At 33.2% G+C, this 24349-nt stretch overlaps 1 protein-coding gene across 1 annotated transcript in view; it reads left to right on the plus strand.

Moving 5' to 3' along the window:
- Positions 1-24349, plus strand: part of mfas (midline fasciclin) — a 30480-nt gene that overhangs the window by 295 nt on the left and 5836 nt on the right. Inside the window, exons 2-3 of the mRNA XM_065356305.1 lie at positions 14513-14592; positions 18885-18978. Coding sequence (XP_065212377.1) covers positions 14513-14592; positions 18885-18978 — 174 coding nt within the window. The remainder of the gene's footprint in view (positions 1-14512; positions 14593-18884; positions 18979-24349) is intronic.

Below are 24349 nucleotides of genomic sequence, written 5' to 3' on the forward strand. Positions count from 1 at the left end.
TAATGTTTATGCATGCTTTATTCGCCTATATATTATGATAGGTTGTTGTTGTTGTTGATAAAAAATGTTGACCTAGTGTATTGATACAATGACCTGTCAGGTTCGTTTATGAAACAACGAGTAAACGCACGATGACCGTGTAAATTGATTAGTCATCAGAGAGTGGTACATTGCGGTATCTGGAATCTACAGTTTTACCTACCTAGGTGTGATGCATTGAAAATGGATATTTTAATTCTTATTAGATATGGCAAAAAACAAGGGGGAATTTCATTTTTTCATTTTAAACGTTTAAACGAAAATATGAACAGTTTTCGTCTCAAAATTATCGAGTTAGTGGATCGTGATACCTACTCTGTAATCTTACCTACTAAATACCTCGCTGAATAGGTGGTTCGTCATCTGCATACTCGTGCAGCATCTACAGTTTTCTATCTTTCATCTTCTAATTATTTAGCTAATTCAATTAAAATTAGCAGATGATCATTACATAAACGTTTTTAGAAAGTACTTACATGCTGAAGTATTTTTACATGTCACACTCGAGTGTTTTGTCGCCACAAAATGTAATTTGCGGCTTTCAACAGTTGTAGGTAGTGAGTAGCCGGTAGGTTATAAGAGCATATGAAAATGCAACTTGTCATTTCAGTCTTGATTTTATTTTACGCACTGTAACTCGTTTAAAAATGATCGTACGTATTTGACTTCTCGCATCGATGTACAATTTATGGTTACTTAATTACCTACCTATTCTTGTAAAAAAAATCCGTTGTTTTAAGCGACAGCTTTCACTTTCATCTCATTGCTGTTCGGTGGATTATTTATTTGTAAATCTGGAAAAATATTTTTACTAATTAATGCTTGGCCAAGCAATTGATTTATGGTATTTTTCCCCTTCAATGCCATTGAAAATATCTACCGACATTTTCGTGTTTTGTTTTTAATTCAATGAATTCCTTTTCGAAATCATGATTCAAAATTATAACCTGTAGGTAAGCAACTGAGCGTTGATATCGTTTGAGCATAAAAATAATACTCATTCGTACATTTTTTTTGTGTAATTGAAAAATGAACTGATTGAGATTCCTATGCATTTTTATCATTATTTCAAGTTAGCCAAGCGAAGATGCCGACAAAAATTTGGCAACAACCTACCTATTTATTATTATTTTTTCTTGGTATAATTTTGCATTACTAGAGCGTAATTTTTTTTAGTAATGAATGATATATCTATGTATCTGATACATTTCGATTAAATCTACCTACCTGAACCTACCTAGCTTCCTTTATGAAATGCTTCTATATTACAGATACCTATTTGAGAGATTATGTCAACACATGCCTTAGTTTGGAACATTTTTAATGATGAAATTGGGTTGTTGTAGGCAGCCAGGTATCTACTTTTCAGATACCAACCCGTGTAGTTTTTGTGATATATCGATTCGCAGGTATCTTTTATTTTTATGTTCAGTCACCAAGTATAGGAAGGGTTATATATAATCCTGCGTGATACTTGGAATAGTGATAGTTCCAGCCTTACCTTACTGAAATAGCAGTGGACTAATTTTAATGCAATCGAAACTCCTCCCTTATCGGTTATAAGTATTTTTTCCAGAACGTAAATGCCAGATTTTAGATTTTGAGCTTTCTGAGACAACCCATAATTCCATTATCTCGATAACTTTCATCACCCCAAAAGACCATTCCACCGAAAAAAAATTTACAAAAATTTAATTTCCCAAGTGTTGGAATTTCTTACGATTTAAATCACAAAACAAAACTTTTACACGATTTCGATAAAAGACAAGTCTTAATTCCCTACAATTTTGATAAAAAAGTAGAATTTTTTTCCAATTTGAGCCAATAAAAAGCAGATAGGTACCGACCTGAAACTTTTAAGCGAATTATGACCTAAAAAAATCTTTTTCTGATGTTGGCAAAAAAAAATACTTTTCTCTCAATTTTGGCCAAAAATGTGATATTTTTTTGGTAATTTTGGTAAAAAAAAGAGATTTTTTTACAGTTGTCTTAGCAAATAAAAAACAGATTTTTTGCGACCAAAAAAGGAAGACTTTTTTGGAAATTTTGAGAGAAAAAAAGGCTTTTCTGTGATTTTGGTAAAAACAAGGGATTTTGAAACATTTTTGGGTTACTATGAAATATTTTATGAAAATTTTCTGCTTGAATTATTTTTTTCTAGCGAAACCATCATTTAAAATTTTTTTTCAGAATAACTCTGTATATCTCTGCTTAGTAATATTACGTTTCTATGTTAATATTATTGTTAATTCCTACGTATTTCGATATCCTCCAAGTGTTGAGTGGCCTGCTACAGGTTCGTTATTTTCCTAGAATCTTCAAATCAACGAGTATAGGTACCTGTACGTGATATTTTCGTTGAAAAAAGTGTCGAGTCAAATGTTTCTAAGAATCTGTCCAACGTTACCGATCTTTTTTTTCAAACAAAAATGTCACGTAGTGTTACTCGATATTTCTGAGTACAAATTGAATTATTACCTACACCTACCTTCCGTTGCTTTCTTTGAATCTTTGATACTGCATGCTTCTAACTCTCCAGTTAGTTACCACAAAATGCATCGTGACATCTGATATTTGTTTCCGATTCTAAACTACGGTTGGTCATTCTCAAAATGTATGTATATTTACGATAGGAAATATTTTGAATAAACTACACGAAAGACTTCGTGAATTGAATAAATTAATTAAGAAGACGCGGGTTGAATTGCACATGGTATATTTTTTACGCTATTGAATAGCTAGATCATCGCAATCGTATACGAGTACCTATACCTCTTACTACCTACCTATCTGATTATAAAAATAATCCAGCACCTCGACCACTCGAACAGATTGATTGATACCTACCTTAAACGAATATTGATTAATGGCGGTATTCTATGAAGTTGAAAATTATTAATGTTTGTCACAACAAAACATGTCTTTTGGTCATTTATCACGTGTATTTTCACCCTTCTCGTACGATCACTTTCAGAAGATGGAATTTTTCCAATTCCACTACAGGCTATATAGAAATACCTACTTACAGAGCAGCATCGCAGCAAACCAATTTGTTTATTAACTCCTCATCAATAGATGATCATCTGTAAAATAAAAAATATCATGTTTTTTTTTGCAAAGATCTATATGGAACGCCTCCGGTTCTAATGAATTCGTGTTTAGATGGTAATTTATGATCATACATCGTGTTTTACCAGAGGTTAGATACATCTAGTAGCTTCATCTAGGAACGAGTATATGGGTTTGTCTGTTCTTCTGAAAACTTTGTTTTTATTTCAACTACGTTGTTTAGAGAACTGGTTTATTTTTGTATAATTCATACCTATATAAACCACGCATTTCACTTGTACGTACCTGCAGGTACGCCCGCAGTTTTAATGAATAATTTTCACGTGTGAGGTGAAACCTGCGACTACCGAATTATCCCATTAGGCTACCTTACTATTAATGCGTGTGTACTGTGTATCGTTATAGCTACTAGTTGCATCAAATAGTCATTTTCTAGAACGAACAAAAACAAATGGTAAACTAACCTACCTAGTACATATATGCTATTTTGTTGGGTGTATTGTGCGGTTTGGCTAATTTCAGACGTTGACCTTGCAGCGTTATGAGTAATCGGAACGATTTTAATTCGCATTATAATATGTATGTAGTATAGGTAACGTAGTTAGACGAATGAATGAGTCAAAAGAGATAGGTAGGCTGCGTGTTCCCTGTTCCGTAGTTACCAGTCGAACAGTCACCAAATTCATTAGACAGTCGAGAGATACTTACTGGTAACAAATAGGTGGACGCTGGAGTAGGGTACCTCTACCTGGTATTGAACTGTAATGAAAGAATAGAGCAAACAGTAGAATTGTTGTAGAAAAATTACATTCGACAGATTTGGTACATTTATTGGATTGTTATGGCACTTCTACCTACCCAATTATCATGTCCCTATCATATCTGATTCAGTTCACCTTCAACCTTCACATCTCACGAGACATATAGGTAACATCATTGAGGAAAACATAATATGTAATCATTATTATGGGCGCCAGTAGTTTTTTTTCAGAAGCTGGAAAGGAAATACCTTCTTTACATATTCTTTGAACATTTTGCTTTTATACAAAATTTTGACAAGAAATCATGGTTTTGGACCAAAAAGCCCTTCTTTTTCGATAATATCTAAAATTTTGTCAAGAGAACAGAAGAGCTGCAGATGTTGTTTGTAAGAAGAAAAATGTGGTCATTTATCAACTGGGTCTGGAATGACATTAATCAACTAGCTATAATTATTATACGATTGATTTTTTAATCGGTCGATTAATCGCGATTAAGAACAATCAATCAAACGGTCCGTTAATTAATCAATTAAAAATTTTATTCGAACAATTCTAGAGAAAATACTCGATTAATCGACCATTACCAAGGGCTAAATGTGCCAAATGTGGATGAATAAGTATCTAAGATGTCAAGCAGTTTTCTTCTTTCGACATTATTTTTATTAAATTTCAAACATTCTAAGTATGTAGGTACATAATTTTTTTTTATATAAAAAAAATTAATTTTCATTTAAAACTGTGAAACAGGAAAAAAGAGAAAGGAGAACGTCTACTATAATTTTGTATAAAAATATTTTTGAAAAAAATGATAAACCCGTCGTTTTCGAACGGTAAGTAAACAAAAAAAAGCTGAAATTTGATTTGTATATGGTATCCTATTTTCGACCTTCCGAGCCGATTGTTGATGGTTTCGAATCATTCTAAAGCCTTCAGCGGATTTCGATTTTTTCATTAAAAAAAGTGATCACCACAGAAAATTTTAGATTTGAATTTTGAACTGGTATGAAAGGGTACTGAAAATGTATTTGCTTAAATCGATCGAAATGGTTACAAAAATGGTGAATCCGAGTTCATAGCATTTTTTTGGTCAATTTGATGTCAATTTGATTTTTTCTTTCATTTTTAACTCTTTGAATTTTCAAAAATTCGCTATAAATCAAAAAAAGAATTTCAGCCACGAAATTTTGGCTGCGATGGTGGTGTATTTTAGGGTCATCTAATGATTCCTTTGTGCCTGGTTCAAAAATTTCATGCTGGATGGTGATATTTTTTTTGTAAATTCTATGAATGGCTTTCTGAAGAAACTGATGAGCAAAAAGTTATGTACCTTACCTACCTATATAGTTTGCTTTCTTCGACTCTTCGTTATCTTATTCAAACGACGGATTTGTAATGACGTCTGTAGAAGCCTAAGAGGAGTGGCTGTTGTGTTATTCATCATCTAAGACGAGTTAAAAATACATATTTTTTGGGCATTGTATGCTAATTTTTTATCTACGAATAGCTGAGCTGGTCAAGATTTTGAGAATATCTGATACTTTGGTCGGATTATTTGTATACAGATAGGTACCTTACCTATTCAATGTTCAAGGTGGTGTTTTACCTGCGTTTTATGATTCTCTAGGTAAGATTTATAGCCATAGAATTTGAAAAATGTTCAAGTACCTAAATTAGTATTGTTTCCTTGGAAAAATATCTGTATTGAAGTATCGAAAAAAAATGTGTTGAGATTATGTACTATCCTTTTCGTGCTACATCGTATGAAATTTCCTTCAAGTAATTTATTACATGTCACTCAAGATTCCTCAGAGAAAAATAAGTACTAATTCTTATTCAAAATTGTTAGCCTGTTTAGAAAAAAAAAAAAAAAAAAAAAAATGTGCTACTTACCTCATAAGTCGACATTTTTAAATGAAAATTCAGTCATTATGAGAGCATATCGGTTCACTTTCATGATTTTATTAGTCTCAAAAGTCTCAAACATTTATCGATTTTTTTCTAAATGAGTTTTTGAATTAATTCGTTTGAAAAAAAAACTTCGAACCTGTTCACCAGTTTAGAATGTTATCCCAGCAACGGGTCTGCATCTTTGGTCATTAATAGGTAGCTTGAAAATCATTTATTTAAGTGATTTAAAAAGGGAAGCTGGTATTAGGTACTTACTTTCTGAATTACTACGTCAATTTACTCTTGAACTTGATGCTGCTTAATTACGGATTTGGAATTTTTTATTCTTCAGCAAAACGATTGTTTTTTTTTCATCATCGCATTAATTTTCTGGATCAGCACATTATAGGTGGGCAAATAACATTGTTGAGTGTTTCGCATGCGAATGTCGGTGCTCAAGATTGCGTTAGGCGTTAGGTAGGTATTATTTTTATTAAAAACGAAATGGGTAACGACGCGATGTAAAAAAATAATTACATTAGTGAGTTTAATATACTACGTACTTCTGCGTACGTTTACATATTTAATCATACAAACAATACCAATTTACAAAGTATAAACTTCTAGAGTTTTCTTGCGTTTATAATACCTACATGTTTATTATGGTAGAGGACGAAATTGTTAGTACGTAACTATATGGAAGAGAGAGACTGGTTTATTTGACGAATTAAGTGATACAATTGGTTATGATGAGTGTGCGAAAAACACACAGAACATATATTTTTTCACTCTTCTTCGCGTTTACTATTTAATAAGGAAACAAACAATTTCGATAGTCAATCGACCTTTACTGATCTATCGGTTGACTTCTATATATTTGTATAGGCTTGAACAATAACTACCACTCCGTCTAATAATTGTATTTACTCCTTTTTATATTTTCATTTCTGCTGAAAATCTTAACATGTGTCAAATAATGTAGATTGGTTCCAAGTTTGAAATTTGTCGCCTGTAAAGGAGGTCGACGCATCATCTGCATATATACTGCGAAAACTTTCTTCGATTTCTCTAGATAATCGAATATTTACTTTTCCAACAGTCGAAGTGAAACAATCAGATAAGATGATTCATTTCACTGTATCAGACACGATGCATAATTAACACGGTATCAGTTGTGTAATTATTCTACCTATACCTATACAGGTATTGTTTTAGTGAACCTAACTAATCAGTAGGTAGTTGTCGATACAAAAGATGACATTGCCGCTGGTTTTCGAGTCTGCTTCATAATTTAAGAACTGTATCGTCATGATTATATTTCAATCAGCGATGAAATGTAATGGAAGAAGGTTTTTATGCATGTAGTCTGGATATTTTCAATTTGGATTTTGTAGGTTTCTTGGAAGGGTGCATTAGCCGTATTTATATGTAGCTATAGGAGTACGAGAACGCGCACGAGTATTAATGCTTCAGGTGATGTTGATGAGTTACGTGGTGGTGAGACTAGTAGGTACCTACCTAATTAAATGTGCATTATATTCTGATTTCTAAGATTTCGTTGAACTTGGAGCTGGAGCTACGATAACCCCCAATAAACTGCTGAAGCTGTACAAGATTTTGAATTTTATTCTTTGCAAATACTAATCTACAGAAATAGGTAACTATAATAATTGTGAAAAAATAATATTTCTCGAAATTGAAAAATGGCTCCGTGTTTGGTTCAATGCAGTACTGAAACCTTTGCAAATTGAGTTTTCAGCTAAAAGAAGCTTGATAAATCTTTGAATGAGAATAAAACGGAAAATATTAGTTTGGTTAATGTCAAATACATTGTTCTAATGACGTAAAATTGAAAATTATTCCGAAAATAGGAAATTTAACACAATTACGTGCACGATGAATGAAGTAGTATTACAGTTCAGTGAGTTGGACATGAGAAGACATACACCTACCTACATATCTGAATCAATATAGGTATGAAATAATTCATTGAATTGGTAATGGTAAATATGTCAAAATCATACAAAGTGCTCACGTAAACGTACCAAGAGGAAGCTTTTAGTGAATGGCGAGAAAACGCTGAATGAACGTATCATGGAATTTTTTTTAAAAAAAGTAGGTATCATCTTTATAAGCTCTGTGTTTGACATTTTGTTTTTATTTCCGAAATTAGTATAAAAATAAATCGGGGTAAACAAAAAGGAATTAATTCCACATGGATTCAGAATTATGTACTGACAAAAAAAACTTTTTTGGAATAGTGACATGTGCGGAAAATTCCCTAATATACACCGAACCGGACGTGATTTTCATTTTCAAGGATAAAAAGTGTCAAAAATAATTAACTCGGTTGAGTACATTTATGGTTAATAATTGCGACATATGTGTACTTATTTGCCTATGTGCGAAAAGTATTTATACACACGTTTACTAAGGAAGAAATTGATTGTGCTTTCGTTTATTCTGGCATAGGTATTATGTTTGAATAGGTATATCTTATTATTATTTTTGACGATTTTATGATAACGTTTTGCGGCGGAAATTGAGATACGTGGTAATGTTGCGAAAAAAAAGTCACGAATAGCATACCCCTTAATCATGAAATATTTAAACAATCGGCAATATACAAATATGTATACACGGTACGGTACATTTATCGTGGAAATACGAGTAATATTACCATTGTTCTATTTTTCACGATTCAAGGTTATTTGAGAGAAAAAGGAGAAGTGGGCGATGGAAAAACAATAAATACAGGAAATATATTATTGTTTCGCCAGTCGCCACAACCGATGCTGATCTTGATTATACAGCAGTGCGAATTAATCCTCGCATTAATGATGTGTACGACGGTTAATGACTTGATACCCACATGATTTTTTTGGTTCACAATTTCGTATATCAGATTTATTGTTGATGTTGAGAATTTCAGATGATGGTCATTTATGGATGTGATTGTTAATAGGTATCAGATTATGTAGAAAAATAATGGATTGACTGATTAAAAAAAGAACAGCTTACGCCGGTTTTTTGAAAAATTTGCCCTTCTCCCCCTCCTCTCCCTCCCTCCCTCTTGGTAAAAATATTTTGGGTACTGGTATCAAAATCGAGCCTCAAAACCTCAAAATCTTACTTTAAAAATACCTATAGTTAAAATGTGGCCGAAAAGAGCATGATCTGAAACCTCCATAACTGAAATTTCAGCTGCCCAATTTGATTTGTCGATTTTGGGCAAATTATTGAAAATTCAAAAAAATGTATAATCTCTTCAGTAAAAATAATGGAAATTATTCCTAAAGGCTAAAACTAATATCGACTCCTCCCTTGTTGAACGGAATTTCACCATTTACAGTTATTTTGGACTTGGATCTGGAGACTCCAGGGTAACGACTGATTTCTCCAGATTTTGAGCTGGATTCGAGGAGGACACCTAAAGGTTTTTTTTGACCAGCATTCTTCAGTTAAGTAGGGGTAACGGCCCTATACTTTTACCCCCCCCCCCTAAGGACATATCTTGAAATTTCTTTTGATCTAATGAAGCTAGAGAAAAACTGAAAAGCGCATTGAAATCAGCAAACATTCGTTAACAAGATTCAGTGTTTGCCAAAAGTTTAATTTCATTAGGTTCGCCAAAAAAATATATTTTTTGCAAAAAAACGAGTTCGAAATTTTTTTACCCCCGTTCGCTATTTCGTTTACCCCCATTCGCTATTTTTTTGCCCCCCCCCCCCATTTTTGCTGTTTTCAATTGTAACAACATAATTCAACGTTTCTTAACAAAATTATTAATTAACCACGCCAAAAAAGTTCCTTTCCGTTATCATCACTGTATTCATTGCTTAAAAGCATAATTGATAATAAAACTGAGACTTTATAAAGATTATTTGAGCAAATTTTCAACAGAAAAATTCAATACACGTATTTTTGGGCTTTGAAATTCCTGGACCACCAGATGAACGCCTTGTTCCTCACAAGAAACAGAACTATTTTTTGGAAATTTTTTGCGGATATAGGTGGTGAAAAATTGCTGTGAAAGTTCCTGCTCCAATTTTCTGTTTTCATGTTACTGCTATACTAAGGTCTTCAATTTGATACCCGTTTTCGTTTTGTTTGCCTTCATAGAAAACCTATATTAGAGGGGTATCAGTCATTTATTCAATTTTTTTGGTTGATTGTTTACATTGATGTAATCAACTGTAGCAAGTGTTTTTTGGACAATATTATTTACAAAAGTTCAGAGCCGTACATTCAAATACTTCCCCAAAAATGAATAAAATTTATATCACGCCTTTAAACGGTCGTCAGCGAGCAAAAATTCTGAAAATTGAGGGAGTAAAAAAATTAGAGAACAAAAATTAATATGGATTTTCTATTTTTTTACCGGGTAAAAAAATAGAAAACTGGGCTTGAATCGTTCCCTATTTTTTTTACCTCCTTTGAAAATTTTTAGAAAACAATTTTGATGGAAAATAACTAGCTCATCTAATAGACCAGAGTGTGTAGAATTCAGCGATGTACCACGAACTCATTTTGGTGGGAATTAGCGCGTCCAATCCTTAAAATCAAAACATACTTTTTTAAAATTTTGTTAAGAAAATCGACCAAAACTCACATCACATTTTTCAAAGTCTCCTGAACCATGAACATTGAATGGAATAATGGAAAATGCAGCTTTTCAAGGGCACTGTGTTCCAAAAGAAGCACAAAACATGTTAATATGGTTTTCGAATCGATTCATGACTTTGGTGGCTTATTTTTCAGAAAATTCTTGGAGAGGTAAAAAAAAACTAGAGAGGGTAAAAAAAACTGGGCCGAAAGAATTATCAGAAATATTCTGGTCAAAAAAATTCACTTAAACTTGAGTGAAAATTGAACCAAATGTGGATAAACTCGTTAAATGGGTCCAGAATGAGCCACAAACTTAATTTCAAGCTGCTCAAATTAATTTCCACGGCTTCTGAATAAATTAAAAGATTTTGGAGGAATCGAAAATTGCGCTGTTGGCTTCAGAATGACTCGAATTCGTATAATCGTAAGTTGAGAATAAACCACACTTCCAGTTTTAGCTACCCAACTTGATTTTCGCGCCTTCTGGAGAAATTCGTAAAATTTTGGAGAGTTGAAAATCCCACTGGAGCCACTGGAGGCTCTATTAGAATGGCTCGAAATAAAGAAATTCGGGTTTGGGTGTTGGGTTAAGACGAAACAACGTCATTCTTGCAAATTAAAAAAAAATCCCCATGAACAAGGAACTTTTAGTTTTTCAATTTTTTTCCTAATAAAATATTCACGCATTCTGGAGAAATTTGAAAATTCTGGAGAAATCTGAAAATTCTAGAAAAATCGAAAACCGAGCTGAGGCTGAAGGCTCTAGCATAGATCATAGCCATAAATGGTGAAATTCAGAGTGAAATCAATAACTACAAAATAGATAGGTATACATAACAAAAAAATGAAAGCTTTGATCCTTACATTTATTTTTGATTTTAAGAAAAATCAATAAAACAAAAACAAACATATCTTCAATTTTGGTACAATATTTTTAAATGGAGTGGAAAAGGATCGGAGGTAGGCATAGGAATTGAAATAGGTAATATTATGCATTTATGAACTAGGAAATTCTTTACGTTGACTCTTTCGAAATTTTACTTTTGGATTTTCAACTTTTTTCCCTTTAAATTGTGATTAAGTATATCTATGGATGACATCCTATCACTCCCTTTATTCAATTCATGGGGGTGGGGGAGAACGTAAAATTTTATTTTTATAATAAATTGGACTTACTTCTTGGACACGTGAAAAGAGTGATTCAGGTACCATTACTACTAATTCAGTGGGATTGGGATAGTACAAAGTACATATTTATCGAAGAATCCAGAAGACAGAAATTATCCATTTTTCGAATTTAGTATGACTAACTGAATACTTGTTAAAAGAGTGCATAATGAATACAAAGTTTCACAAAATACGACTCATTCAGAGTACCTACCTATCTACATATAATATTTTGATTACGAGCCAAAAAAGATCTCCACACGCGAAGTACCTGCGCATCATGTACCTAAGTCCTATGCATATTAAAGGAAAAAAGTTCCAGTAGCCAAAAAAAAAAGGTGTTCAACTCATAGATATGTAAATATTTTGAACGTGCAATAATTATAATATACGATGATTAAGAGAACAGGTTTTGCGGTCTATTTTATAAAGAGAACGCGATGAATTAAACGTTCTCGGAATTACGGTAATTCATTATATTATTTTCATCAGTTCGGATGCAGAAACGGAGAATTTTTCGTCGGATATTTTTCAAAGGTAAATTGCATCTAGGTAGCGGATTAATTACGCGCGCATTCGTCATGCGAGTCTACAACAGACTACATCACAGTGAACCTATCCTACTATAGGTAGAGGTAAGTACATGCATTCTGTAATGAATGTAGCTGTGTACTCTGAGGAAAGTAATTTTCTCGATACACAGCCAACCAATTAACATATACTTTAGTAAAATTGGCTAACCAGCCAGGCTGCATGTTATTGGTAAAAGTACCAAGATCAAGCAACACATTGACGAGTACATAATGCATGACGAGAAGACGTTCCAAGAAATTTCACGTTTACGCTAAAATAACGACTCGATTGAGATTTAATTTGTGTAGAATTTACGCGTATTGGAATTAGAAATTTTCTGTATTGATGAAATTAATCTCGGTTCGCATTTTCAATAAGTAAACGTAGACGGCGGTGATTTTAAAAATACGAGTGCTAACAAATGGGTATGGATATCTGCATAATACAAAGTACGAATACCTTACCTAGCTACCTGAGGTACCAGGTACCTCGTGCCCGTATTGTAAAACAACGCAGATATCTCATTTGTCATTGCGATGATTATCGTATTATGAGATGAGCAAAACCTGTTTCGTCATCGTATATCTACTCTACGAACGATCCGAACGTTTTTTTAAATCCAACATGACAAGTTGATCGTTTTCAATTGTTAAATTTAAAACGAATTGCGCGATTTGACGTACAGCAGGAACATCTAAATTGATGATGAATTGATTGGATCATTGATGGATTATCCATTGTGTATCATCTTCTGTTACAAGCACGAGAAAGTAAATACTTATATCTACGTAATTCTACAGCATAGTAAAGAGTAAAGAGCAGGGATAGTAGGTACTTGGGCCCCCAATTACGAATTTTCCTTTAGTTTCTTCAAATTGAAATGAAATGTGAACCGTTTTATGGCAGCATAGCTAATGACAGAGTTTTATTTTTTTTTTTGTGCAAATCGTGATAAGCTGAGACATACTCGTACCTACTTAAAATAAAATGCTTAATTAAAATTTATAACACCCGTAGGAAATTCAGTATGACACATCGTGAATGATGGAAGGTTTTCCCAATTCTCGGAATCATCGTGTAATTTTTTTTTGCAATTTATTCATCAACATAGGTACCTACACGCTTTATTGTGGTAATATTTTTCTTTCCTCTCTCTCCTAGCTAGTAGGTACCCCTCCAATAAAATTAAGAATTTTACAAAGAAAACAAAACTACGTAGAAGATGGAATTGAATTATCACAAATGAATACCTAATCAATCATTTATTATATTCACGATGACGAATTATCATCATCTTCTCATTTGCACAGGGAAAATCGTCTGTTTCGAATGTAATTTGAAAACATTGATCGAGTAACGTCGTAAAGAAATAACGGTCGATTGTTTTGATCAATAAACCACATAACTCGAGGGCAGACTGGCAGACACGTATATCTTGAAGCAAATCATAATTCGCGAAAGTTCACGATTAACGATCATCATCAACATCATTCGATTAATGAGATGAAAACAGTGATGTGTAAAATTAGTTTACAAATTTATCATTCTTTAATAAAGCGTTGAAATTTTTAATTACTCGTCAGGATGGTTAATCGGACAATTTAGGATGTGCTTATTGGTTGCGTCGTCCCGTCGTCTGATGTAAACTGAACGATGGAAAAATACGAGGAAAAGTTCTTAGTTCGCATATGGTATTTACGATATGTTCTAGATCTAGAAGCAGGAAACGTTATCCCGACTAAATTTTGCAATTAAGTTAAATCTGGTGTAAATTTAGACATCAACTTGGACCAAATTTTTTATTCATTGATTCGCTTAACTTTTGATTAATCTTGACATAATCTTTTTTTCTTGAAAAGTCAGATCGTGATGACTAACCAGGTATCTAATTGAATAAGTGCCATTCGTAGGCATACGTATACTGCATACTTGGCCTGGTACTTAATAATAAGGTTTTCATCGATCTGTATCATTTTGCCGGTTCATTTACGTTTTCGTTGAAGCATTAAAAATTGAACAATAAAAATATTTATATGAGCGTATTAAAAACAACAACAGAAACAATTAATAAAGATCCTTCTAGAATTAAGATTCCTATATCATAGAAACCCCAGTAATTTCGAATACCACCTTTTTTTATGTATTTAAAAAATATGTAACCGATCATAGCAAAAACAAAAGTAAAAGTGAACAGATTTTCTTCATTGTCTATTTTAATACCTAGCTAGATATATGAAATGCATTATTCCCCCTTTCGTTTTCCTTGCATATACCTACCTCACCTACCTATACATGTATGATCTAGGTATACCTGTAGTTATACTCTTGAATACTTCAATGCTTATTACTTTTAAATACAAATATGATGGTTCAACTCTTATCTTATTATATTTTTCATTTGTTGACAGATTCAGGGATTTAGTACCATACGCCAGTGAAAATGTCGAAACAACTGATGATTCAGACGCCAAAGATCCCCTGAATTTGAGTAAGTACTCTATCTTTTACCTTCCTGTCTGTCTAGTATCATCTGTATGTTTTGGAATATGTAATTGATGCGGGTTCATTTTAGATATGGATCGAATAAGGTTACTTTATGCTATCGCGTGCTATAAAAACCCTTTATTGCATGCATTTATCTAGGTACTCAGCTTTTATGTGCAATGCAATATGCATGTAGGTGTTTTAATTCATTCCCGGAGAAAACATACCTACGAGCATGTTGGGCTATTGTTGATATAAAAAATTCGTGTCAGAGAGCAGTTTCCTGAATTTATTCAAATTTGTTGATAATAATTATGTGAAGATGGTAAATTATAAAAAATTCTCACCATCATGTAAAAAATTCTAGGCGAGTTTAAATGATGTGAGTGATTGGGAGAGTGGATTCGACTCGAGTACAAAATCGGTACCTGGTACCTATGGCATCCGACTCTAGGTTCAATTTTTGCGGGGTAATTCTGTTCAAAAATATCAATTTCTCATCAAATGGGATTTTAACCAATTTGGAAAACTCAGAAATTTTCCAAGAGTGGAGACGACTTTGGGATCCACAAGGGTTGGTTCGATAGATGAAATTTAAACATTTTTGTGTATTCTTTATAATTGTGAGCTCCGCGTCCCTGTCGTTTTTGGAAATATGAGGGGTCCTAACACATAGAAAAATAGGTGTGCTTTGTTGTGACACTGTTTACCAGAAATTGTGAGATTTTGGATAAAATTTGAAGAAAAAAAATTAAGCTACTACAAAGCATGTATACTAATGGACATTTTAGAGCGAAAAAAATTGCTAAATTTTCGGATTCCATTCGAAATTACATCATTTTTATTTTTTAAAAATCTGTACATATTTCTCCGTGTAGGCAAGTTTTTTTCCATGAACCATAAGATAGAAAATGAAATTCTCGAAGAAAAAACTTACAGGGCCCTAAAAAAAATTAGCTAGTGATTACGTTTGAAGCCATGATCTGCTACTTGGACTTTTTTGCTCTTACATTTTTTCCTCCAGGAGCTGGGATTTACTCTGCACGCAGCCCTGGTCAGGGATAACATGAGTTGTGCGTGAGTATACACTATACAGGGTGTTCCAGGAATCGTCTGCCAAAATTCAACTGTAGATAGTACTCGAGGAGACGAACAAAAAATGTTATTATGACTGGTTGCCTATCTTGTGAATTGAAGGAGCCACATGCTTTGCAAAACTCGAAATTTACCAATTTTTAAAAAAATCATCAAGATTTAGGAAATGTTTGAATCATCCAAATAATGCTCATAACCCATAGTACTCGAGTAGACGAACAAAAAATATGCTTATGACAGATTGCCTATCTTCAAAATTGAAGGGGCAAACTCGATTTAAAATTTCCAAATTTTCCGTGCCCTAATTTTTGAAAATTTCGAATTTTCAAATTGTGTTAGTCCCTACAATTTTGAAGATAGGCAATCTGTCATAATAACTTTTTTTGTTCGTCCACTCAAATACTCGTACCATGAGTTGGTGGAGTCACTTAAATGATCCAAACATTTCCTCATTTATGGGAAATTTGTCAAAATTGGTGCATTTTTGACAAAAAATTGTGTAACTTCTTCAACTCAAAGATAGTAAGAAATTGTTTGCATCATTGAAATGATTTCAGTAACCCATAGTGCTCAATTGGACGAACAAAAAATGTTATTATAACACATTGCCTATCTTCAAAATTGAAAACACAAAATACAATTTGAAAATTTGAATTTGAAGCATCCCAAATTAGGAAATTTTAAATCAAGTTTGCACCTTCAATTTTGAAGATAGGCAATCTGTCATACGAATATTTTTTGTTCATCTACTCGAGTACTATGGGTTATGGGCATCATTTGAATGATTCAAACATTTCCTTAATCTTGATGATTTTTTCAAAATTAGTAAATTTCGAGTTTTGCGAAGCACGTGGATCCTTCAATTCACAAGATAGGCAACCAGTCATAATAACGTTTTTTATTCGTCTCCTCGAGTAGGTAGGTAGTTAGGTACTTATCTACAGTTGAATTTTGGTAGACGATTCTCGGAACACCTTGTATAGGTAGATAATGTGTTTCATGAGAAATGAAGAACATTTTCAAATGTAGGTTGAATTTCAATTTCTCAGGTTTTTTGAATTAACCTTCCGAAAATTTATGACAATTTTGATAAGTTCTGTTCATTATGATTCAAAATGTATATGAGCTTGTGTGCTTTTCCCTTGATGAAATTTTTCTAGGGAGTGAGAGTGAGGAATTTTAACCAGTGTTTGAAAGGGTAAAGAGAAAAGTCTTCGATGATTGAAATTTCTTTGGCGGAACGAAAAAAAAATCTTGCTCGATAAGTGTATTTTATTAATTTCGCAAGATTACCGAAAAAGAAATAAAACAGATCGCAAAATATACACAAATTTCGTAGTACTCGTAGATGTAGATGTTATTTTTCATTTTATTTTTTGCCAACGACGAACATTTTAAAATGTATGTGTTGAACTGCAATGTTTATATTATTTTTGTAAGTCTTGCAAAATGTTATGGTACATAGGAAGAACTGCTTACGTTCGAAGGGCGTGTTGCCAATGCTAGTGAAAATATTCCTAGATGAGTGTAGTTGGTAGAGGTACCTCTACCTACCTTACTTAGCTACCCAGACCTACCGCGTAGGTAATAGTCGTATGGGTTAAATTTCGCATAAAATTTGCCTACCATTGCTCGAGGCTTGTCATAAAAAATGATGAAGGGAAAAAATGGAACGAACTCGTTAAATGTGTTGAAGTTCATTCGGATATTACTTAGGTAGGTACTGAAAATGAAGAAGGCTTGTTTTTTGTCTAGTCTTTTAATACAACATGTTGTGTATAGATGTTTGAATTTGCTTCCAGGTGCGAGTTTGTATAGTGAGGTACCTATAGTAAATACTTACTTTCCGGTGTATATTCCATTCATATATTTAAGACTATGACGATTTACTGCGCGTCGTGTTTTCTAATTAATGTGTGCAATGTACATATAGTACGATACGAACTACGTATGATACCAGTACTGTACGTTTAGGTAGGTACACCTTTTTGCATAAGCTTGCTGGTCACGTTTTTGAAAGTCTGTGTGCTTTGTGGGTAATATTTGAGATGAACTATGTAGCATACCTAGAACTTATAGATTAAGGTTTTGTTCTCGAACCTCGATGGTGTAAAATTTCCATACCCTGTACGTTTTTGTATGAGTGAGTGGAAGTTCACGTGACCATAAATATTATTGCTAGCTGTTGTATTGTTGGTATAATTTGCAAATCCATCGTTCTATTGCCATCGACCATCGATAAACAAATTCCTGGTAATTTTATCGATTCGTTGAAGTAAAATTCAATTCTCGCATGTACTCGTACCTATATGTACATCAAATTCAGGTTTCTTTCCTCTATACCTATCTTCTCTTCAAATACCTGGTAGTATAAGTCTACGCCTATCTAATATACCCTGTTAAATTTTAGATGAATCAGATTCATTAATAATTCTGAAATTGCGGCGACATCGACTACACAATTTTCAGCTGCAAACGAGCGGTAACACCGTAACCTATTTTTGTCGATTGTTTGGTCACTTGTTCATCATAGTATTGTAAACGGAAACGGCCACAAATGAGTCAATTGTGGAATATATGAAAATTATGGATTGTCATTTAGAGTACCTATACACATATGTACATGTTCGAATGATAATTATATGTTGGTTTACCTGGCCGGCGACCGGATACAACTAACGCGGTGTGATTAAGATGGAAAAAACGCGTATTTTCAGAATTTTCTTTTCAAATTTCTAGTTTTACTGCACCGTTAACTTGTGTGCAGCTTTATCTAGACATGTTCAATGATGAGTAATCCTATACCCGTGCTTATAAATATTGCTCAGAGAACAAAAACTGGTATTCTTGGAGAAAATTTATGTTTGTTTATTTTCTATTGAAATTTGTTTGTTGTCTATGGACTGGGTTGGTTTGCATATTTTTAATTTTCAGGTGTGCGTGTGAATGGTCTTTAGGAAAACCTAAACAGACGATGAAGTTAGAACTTTTATTAGTTAGGTTAGGTTAGGTTAAATAGTTTCAGGAAATTATGGCGAATCAAATTCTAATTCTTGAATTTATTTTATTATGTGCCAAGTAGGTACTTACCTACATAATAATGTAAATCTACAGAATCTACTACATTTATGTACATACTACCTATAGTAATTTAGATACCTACTCGTATTAGTGCTAATTTCGTGATTTTTTTCATTGCAGGTTTCCTACCAATTGTCTTGCGAGGATTTGGTTTACCAGCTGATGGTGGATGGTCGGCTCTGAAACAGTTTGCGAAGGAACCATGGTGGAGAGGGTAGGTGTATTGATCAATTTAAAATAAAATTTGTAAATTGCTAATAGGTACCTACCTATTTACTTAAGCTAGATTATTATTTTTAAAAAATAATGGATAGAGATTGAGCCGAATTGTAAAACAAAAATCATTTCTCGAAACAAAAATTTCCGAACAAAAAACTTTCTGGGTAGAGGAAATTGGGAATTATTCCTTGAAAATGGGATTTAAGGTAGTTAGTGATGGAAACATCAGTGCTATACAATTTTTTTCATGAATCATAGTTTCTCACTCGGATATGCAGATTCATTTCGATTACTAATACTATACATAGGTACATATGTTAGCATCACTCTCGAGATACTTTCTCGGAAGTATTTTGGAAAGTTAGAGGGCACAATGTTGAAATAAACTTGTGTGATGTACCACCTCCCTTTTACCTAATGGATTACTAGTGTCGTCAGAATAAAGACTCTCGAGTACTTATAATTAATAGCAGGTACATGGTTTTTGTACCTATACCTACCTATGCTGACTACTGAGTCACCAAACATACAAAACGATTCAGTGCGGTCAATGAATGGTGATTTATGTAGTTTTACTAGTACAGTGATACTTAGTATGTGGGTATATATAAACTCTTACCCGCACTTATCTATAATTTTGTCAAGTAGGTACTCATAAGTCTAAAATGTAAAATGTAACTGCACTTGTACTAACTACTAGGGGGCTCCGCCCCCTGGCCGCTTCGCGGCCTCACCCCCGTACTCATTCCTCGGGCTTCGCCCTCGGAACTCGCTCTTGGGGGCTGCGCCCACAAACCCCCCATCGCTCTCCCTTTTCTCTCTTAGAGCTCGCTTTTTCAAGGTTGCCCCCAAGTCCCTTTCCTTACAACAAACTATATTATATTACTAAGCAAAATGAGTAATTGAAAAGGGCTGAGAAGTATAAGTTGGATTTTTTGTTTACTATTATTTTGATGATAAATAAAATGCTTAGCAAATTGGAAATATTCGGCTGAGAAATTAAAGTTCAAAGTTATGATTGTTCAAAATAATGCTTTTTTGATTTTTAATTTTTCATGCTTAAACTAAAAAATTTTGAATTACAAATGTTTTATAACATATCTACACGTCATAAGGAATATTTTGAAAAAAAAAAATGAGCAAAATCGGTTCAGTTTTCATAAATTTAGAGGAGGGGGCCCAAAAATTAGTTTTTGGGCCATTTCTCCCTCTGTATGGGACCAAATTGGTTCAAATTTTGGAATTCGGTTTAAAACGCAATTTGGAAAAAAGTGTATTTCCAAAATTTTTTTATGTTGATTTTAGCCCCCTTTCTCCGAAATTTGAGGCCCTTAAAATCAAAATTGGGCCTTCGCTATAGTTTTCGCATCAAGTACTCGTCGAGGGCTTTCTTTTAAAAAAAAAATCAGCTTCCTAGGTGTAATGGGGGCCGAATGAGAGCCTGGTGAACTTTTTTTGCTTGTAGCTTTATACTATAGATACTGATACATAGATGTAATTTGGTCACCCAGATCATATTTTCTTTTTAGACTAGAGCAATTAGCAAACACTTGCGGTTTTTGCATGATAGCTCGAAATTGTTACGCTTGTCGTTCTATAAGAAGAATTTACCGGCGCTCTCTTTGTCCTCCTGCGACTGATTTCGAACAGATTTATAGTATGTAGTTACCAAAAATAAATCTCGTGTGGGAAATGAAGTCGACCTTGAGTTGGCAAAAAATACAAAAGATGAAAAGATTTTATTTTTTTCTCATTTAAGTCGCAATTCATATACCTACCTGCCGATTTACTAAGAAACATTCGGTTATGGCTAATTAAGTTCCAAGTTTTTGATTTCTAACAAGCTCCATGAATAAATAAGCAGTTTGGCGGGAATATGCGGAACATTTAGCGTTTTTATCGATCAGATTGAATTGTAAAATTATTTTTTGATCGACCTAAATTATGTGACGGGCGTTGTGAAAAATAAAATGATTATTGATAAGATTTAATGGGTTAGTGGATTATGTAATCAGACGAATCATGAACATTGAGTGAATTTCGTGTCAAAAACAATTTTCTATTTCTGTGGAGCACATTCTATAGTTCAAATTTAATTTAGCATTAAAAACGATTGTAGGTATGTATAGTGAATAAACACTTCTTTTTTTTGGAACCACAAACAATTTTTTTAACACGAATTTGAACGATTTACAGGAAGAATTATGCAATTTAGAGTAAGATTAAGAAGAAGGATAGGGGAAGAAAAGGCTCAGTTCGCTCTTTTGCTAGCAAATTAGACTTCAATTAGAAAAATTTCTATTAGCCTACGGTTGAACAATTTTGAAAATTGCATTTTTTTTCGAAAAGGACAGTCGCAGAGAATTTTAGGTACTATAGGTACATTACGGTGGTTTGCAAAAAAAGTCGGAGAATTCTGACCGAATCCAGTGGAGACCTTTATTTTGAGTTTAAAGTCACTCAGAAAGTTTTTTAGCTTTGGGGTGCCTCTGTAGAGGAGATATGGGTACCTAGTCATAGAGGGGACATTTTCATAAAAATCGCGTTTTTTTCGTTCTAACCTATGCCCAAACTGTTTTGAGATAAATGGTCCTGTTTTTGATCTTGGCCATTATCGTCAAATTTTGGACCACTGTTAGGGTTCTACTGAGTGTTTGAAAAATTATTAAATTGCTTATTTTTGGATAAATTCTTGTTTTGAGAGTTTTTTCTTCGCAAATATTTCGCATCAAATAATTAATCCAAAACAACGATAGATATTCATTTCTAAAGCTGGGAAAAGGGGAAGTATTCTGGAATACAGTGGTGCCAATTTTTTGATCATTGCCAATTTCAAAATACCTACCGAAAAAAATTGGAAATTTTTTGAAATTGATAATGCTTGATAACCAAAAAATTGGCATCACTGCGTTCTAGACTATACTTTCTTCGTTTCAGAAATTGTATTATCTTTCCAGGTTTCAACGTATAGTTAGTGCGAAATATTCGGAAAGAAAAAATTTTCAAAACACAAACTTTCCTAAAAGTAAACAATTTCCAAAAATGGTCTAGGTCGATATACGGAATCTCAAATACAATAATACTTACTTAATCTTTTAGAACTGCGCCATTTTTCCCAAAGCAGCTGAACATATTCACATAAATTTGAGGAAGTTTCAATTTTAATTTGAAAATCAAGGTTGCATGTGACAATTTTCTTATTCACCTATCCCAAAAATGATAATCTTTCAATTTTTTTGGGAGATAGGTATTGTATTTTCTGATGGAATTAATCAAAGATGAATACCTATGTATCTATATTTTTAAAAAATGAACTGTAAACATTTTTCCTACACACTATAGGTATAATTCGAAACAAACCTTCAAATAGGTAGGTAACGAATACACTCGTAATAAATCACTCGATGCTGGGTATTGCGGTTTTTTGTATACCTTTACCTATCTACAGCTGCTACAGTTAGAACTTCGTTATCATAATTTATATGTTTGTCAAACCTTACAAACCTTGACCATTTTCAAAATTTATCCTCAATTTCAGTTTCATTATTTACAATACCTACCTACAAGAATTGTTTAATAGCCTTCGCAACATCTGAACAGCTCAATTTACACAAAAAGATATTTGATATTGTACTTTTTTGTTGTTTTAATGTCGATTTTGCCATCATTGCGGTACAGTAGATACTTCAAACAATTTTTTTTTGCAAAACTGTTGGCAGGTATTTTCACATCGGAATGTTGTTGTGGAAATTACGCTTACTTACGCTTCTCCGGGTTGTCCTCTTTTACCGTACCGTATCACAATCCAACAATTACTCAATTCAATTAAACATGACGATTACGATTAGTCGATTAATATAATAACATTAAACGCTTTGTAAATGAATACTTACTCAGGGCATTTATTGTGGAACGAATCGTATATTTATTTCCGTTTTATCGCGTAATAAAAATTATATTTGAAGAACTGCAATTTTCTCGAATTAATTGTAAAACGATATTTTTTTTTAAAAATGAAGAATCAATTCATGTTTTTACATGGCATAATGGATATATTTTTGATTAATTTTGATGGCATATACTTACTTTTATTTATTGCTGCTCCTTATACGTACGTTCTGTAGTTTATTAGTTTACGATTGATTGATATTCATAAATTAAATGGGATTCGTGAGAAACGAGAAGAAGTGAATTTAGTGTGAATCCTTTCGTACCTGGACGGAAATTTTTGGGAATAAGGTGCTAGTTCCTATACCTATAAGTTGCCTATGTGAGCGTGTGGTGAATAATCGTACGCAAAACTGATCATTGTGATCTTTTTCCAATCAGCTTGCGACTAGGTCTAATGGTCTATTTATACAGGGTGTTAAATGAATCGTGGGCAATAATTTCACAATAGATGCAACTCGAGTAGACAAACAAAAAACGTTATTATGATAAGTTGCCTATCTTGTAAAATGAAGGCGCTACGTGCTCCACAAAACTGGAAATTTACGAATTTTGAAAAATTCATCAAAAATAAGAAAACGTTTGAATCATTTAAGTGATGTCCCTAACCCATAGTACTCGAGTGGACGAACAAAAACCGGTATTATGACCAATTGTCTATCTTCAAAATTGAAGGGGCAACCCTGATTCAAAATTCCCAAATTTTGAGTGCCCCAAATTTGAATTTTGAAATTGTGCTGGCCCCTTCAATTTTGAAGATAAGCAATTGGTCATAAATCATAATAACTTTTTTTGTTCATCCACTCAAGTAGGTACTATGGGTTAGGGACATCATTTAAATGATACAAACATTTTTTTACTGTCTGCGAATTGATGAAATTACCCCATTTTTGGACTAAAATTTACCAATTTTGAAAAATTCATCAAAAATAAGATGTTTGAATCATTCAAATGATGTCTCTAACCTATAGTACTCGAGTGGGCGAACAAAAAAAGTTATTACGACCAATTGCCTATCTTCAAAATTGAAGGGGCCAGCACAATTTCAAAATTCAAATTTGGGGCACTCAAAATTTGGAAATTTTGAATCAGGTTTGCCCCTTCAATATTGAAGATAGGCAATTGGTCATAATAACTGTTTTTGTTCGTCCACTCGAGTACTATGGGTTAGGGGCATCACTTGAATGATTCAAACGTTTTCTTATTTTTGATGAATTTTCCAAAATTCGTGAATTTCTAGTTTTGCGGAGCACATAGCGTCTTCATTTTACAAGATAGGCAACTTATCATAATAACGTTTTTTGTTCGTCTACTCGAGTTGCATCTATTGTGAAATTATTGCTCACGATTTATTCAACTCCCTGTATAAGCACCTTCTTGACTGCATCTCTATGCATAGATAATTACTCGAGATGAAA

The sequence above is a fragment of the Planococcus citri genome, chromosome 3 (assembly GCF_950023065.1).
Source record: "Planococcus citri chromosome 3, ihPlaCitr1.1, whole genome shotgun sequence".
In the NCBI taxonomy this organism is placed as follows: Eukaryota; Metazoa; Arthropoda; class Insecta; order Hemiptera; family Pseudococcidae; genus Planococcus; species Planococcus citri.